We start from the raw sequence: 2,500 nt of genomic DNA on the forward strand, positions 1-2,500 counted from the left end.
GGCAGTTTATGTGCCTGTGTTTGACGGGATGAAGACTTGGTGTAATCACTCATTGAACCTCTCTCAATGTCTGAAAACGTAGGCATCTTAGGGCGATTCTGCGGATTTGCTCCATCACGTACATCACCAGGACAGGTTTGTATGCTACATACACTACTGGCGTCAGAATCATTGGCTAACTCTGGATAGAAAGGAAAGAAATATAATGAAGTTTACAAAAAATTGTCAAACTGTCTTTAACCTCTTTTACCATTTATGTCGCAGAACTACCGACATACTAACTGCGCCTTTCAATAACATGCGGACTCTAAAATTCAAAGCTCAATCGGCTCCTCCCAGCCTCCGATTATATTGTCTGAATTGTGCTCAATGATTTGATTTGATTACTGTACGCTCGAAAATAGTCGGAAGCTTGGAGTAGCCGCCGAACATTTGATTGATGGTTGCGAAAAACGCATTTGTCGGTTGACCTTTGAATTTAGGAGTCCGCATGTTATTGAAAGGCGCAGTAAAGTCAAATCCGCACAATTTGTTTGAAGTAGACTAAATTCGCGATGGTGTGTCCCATGGCCGACATGAAGACAGGAATGGATCAATCCCCTTCTTCAAAGCATTTTTGAATGGTAAAGAACTTTGGGAAATTTTCAAAGGAAAACAGCAGAATAAGATTGCTACAGGAAAGAGAGTTATCTCAGCAAAGAAAGATATTTGAAGTTAGGGGAACCTTAATATTTTTAACACTGTTCAGTCATCAGTTGGAGGTAGTGTGGCCCAGTGGTTAGGGCGCTTGCCTTGAGATCCGGAGATCCCGGGTTCAAGATCCTGGTAGTCCCTGGTTCAACTTCCCAGCTGCACTTGTAAATAGCCAACTGGTTTGCCTCCGGCCAGTTGGGATTCTTAACAGTTGTTGTTGTTATGTTCCGTCGCTTCGTTGTGTTTAATTGGCCCTGAAGAGCCCCTATGGGGAGCGGTCATGTACTGTGTGTAAAACATCTTCGAAAATCCCCGGATAATTTCTGAGGGACAATATTTGCGAACTGTCAGATGATGAACTGATTCTGAAGCTGCTGACGTCGGGTTTTAAAAAGGAGAATAGTGCTTTCAACAAGGAAACACCATCAACCAGCGGATTCGCGTTAAGAAAGACAATTTGGGATTTGCCCAGTGGATAGCACCACTATATACAATGTTAGTTCTTCTTTTCGTTCTTAATTTTATCTGAAGAAGGCCGAACGGCCAAAATGTAACGATGGCCAGTCGGAACAGTTCGGAGGCCCTCCCAGGGGTTTCGGGAAAAAAACAACATGGATAATTAGAACCCAGGAACAGGGGGGATAAGGACGACAAAACATCTTAGGGAACAAGGGAACATACTAAACCATTTTAGGGATCAAAAAGCGGAGAACAACTAGTTTGGAAGTAATTTCGGGAATACGGGAGCACAAGCAAATTTTTAAAGGGAACTGTGCAGGGAGAAAAAAGGAAAGAGAAGAAAATAAACCAATTATTATTTGTAAGCTTCAAATAACAGACTATGAACAATGACAGGAATAAACTATAAATAAAATACAATCATTAGCATCCGGAGATAGATAGAGCGGTTTTGAAATGAGTGTCGTAAACCAAAAGCATAGTAATTACTTTAACCAATCAAAAAGGACGGAAACAATCCAGTAAGCCAATCAAAACTCGAAGTAATTACACGTAGCCGACACAAAAGGCGAGAAAATATGCAAGCGCGAGCCACAATTGGTTTTGGTTTCACTTCTGATTGGTTGAAAAAGTGGCGCGAAAACTTTGAACCAATCACTGAGTAAAGTAGATGCAAAACCAAAGTAATTCGCTAATTACTTTCGACACTCAATTGAAAACCGCTCTAAGTACGAGGATCACTTGTATCTTGCGTCCCCACTTCAAATATTCGGATAATAAAGTTACATTTATTAAATTGGTTGTTTCCCTTGGAGGCATTTTAAGGCCACAAAAAGCACAAACAAATAAACCAGTGATATAAACGAACATGAAATATTTAAGAATCAAGACTTTTTGCGGGAGGCAAACCAGTGGCTTTGGAAGCGAAGCCGACAAGTTAACAGAGACCAACCCCTTTTTCACTAAGATGGTGCGCTAAAGACCGATCGACGTTATTCATGCACTGGTAACCGGCTTCAGTGGTGATGACCACCGATGGACGTGCGGTCGCCCGAGTTCGAAACCGCCGGAAGGCTCGAATTGTGATGTCCTATTGTGATCACTGCCGGGCATTTAGTCTATTTAAGATCTTACCCGGCTTCCAGGCATAAAGCCACAGCGTTCATTAAAAGCTTTAGGTCACCTCGATTTCCCGATTATCTTCCCAATATCTTCAATAACAAGAGCTTACCGTTTATACCATAAATTTGGTGAAAACGGAAAACAGGCAAAAGCCGGAAGGCGCACAATATTGCGTGAGGCTCAAAAACTTGAATTCATTCAAGGCTTTTGATCAAGGCCATTGCCC

At 41.8% G+C, this 2,500-nt stretch overlaps 1 protein-coding gene across 1 annotated transcript in view; it reads right to left on the bottom strand.

Moving 5' to 3' along the window:
- Positions 1-2,500, bottom strand: part of LOC137971478 (probable helicase with zinc finger domain) — a 23,019-nt gene that overhangs the window by 12,302 nt on the left and 8,217 nt on the right. The window contains exon 2 of the mRNA XM_068818301.1: positions 1-181. This exon is cut by the window's left edge and continues 161 nt beyond it. Within this exon, the coding sequence (XP_068674402.1) occupies positions 1-86 (86 nt within the window). The 5' untranslated portion in view covers positions 87-181. The remainder of the gene's footprint in view (positions 182-2,500) is intronic.

The sequence above is a fragment of the Montipora foliosa genome, chromosome 9 (genome assembly GCF_036669935.1).
Source record: "Montipora foliosa isolate CH-2021 chromosome 9, ASM3666993v2, whole genome shotgun sequence".
Classification (NCBI taxonomy): Eukaryota; Metazoa; Cnidaria; class Anthozoa; order Scleractinia; family Acroporidae; genus Montipora; species Montipora foliosa.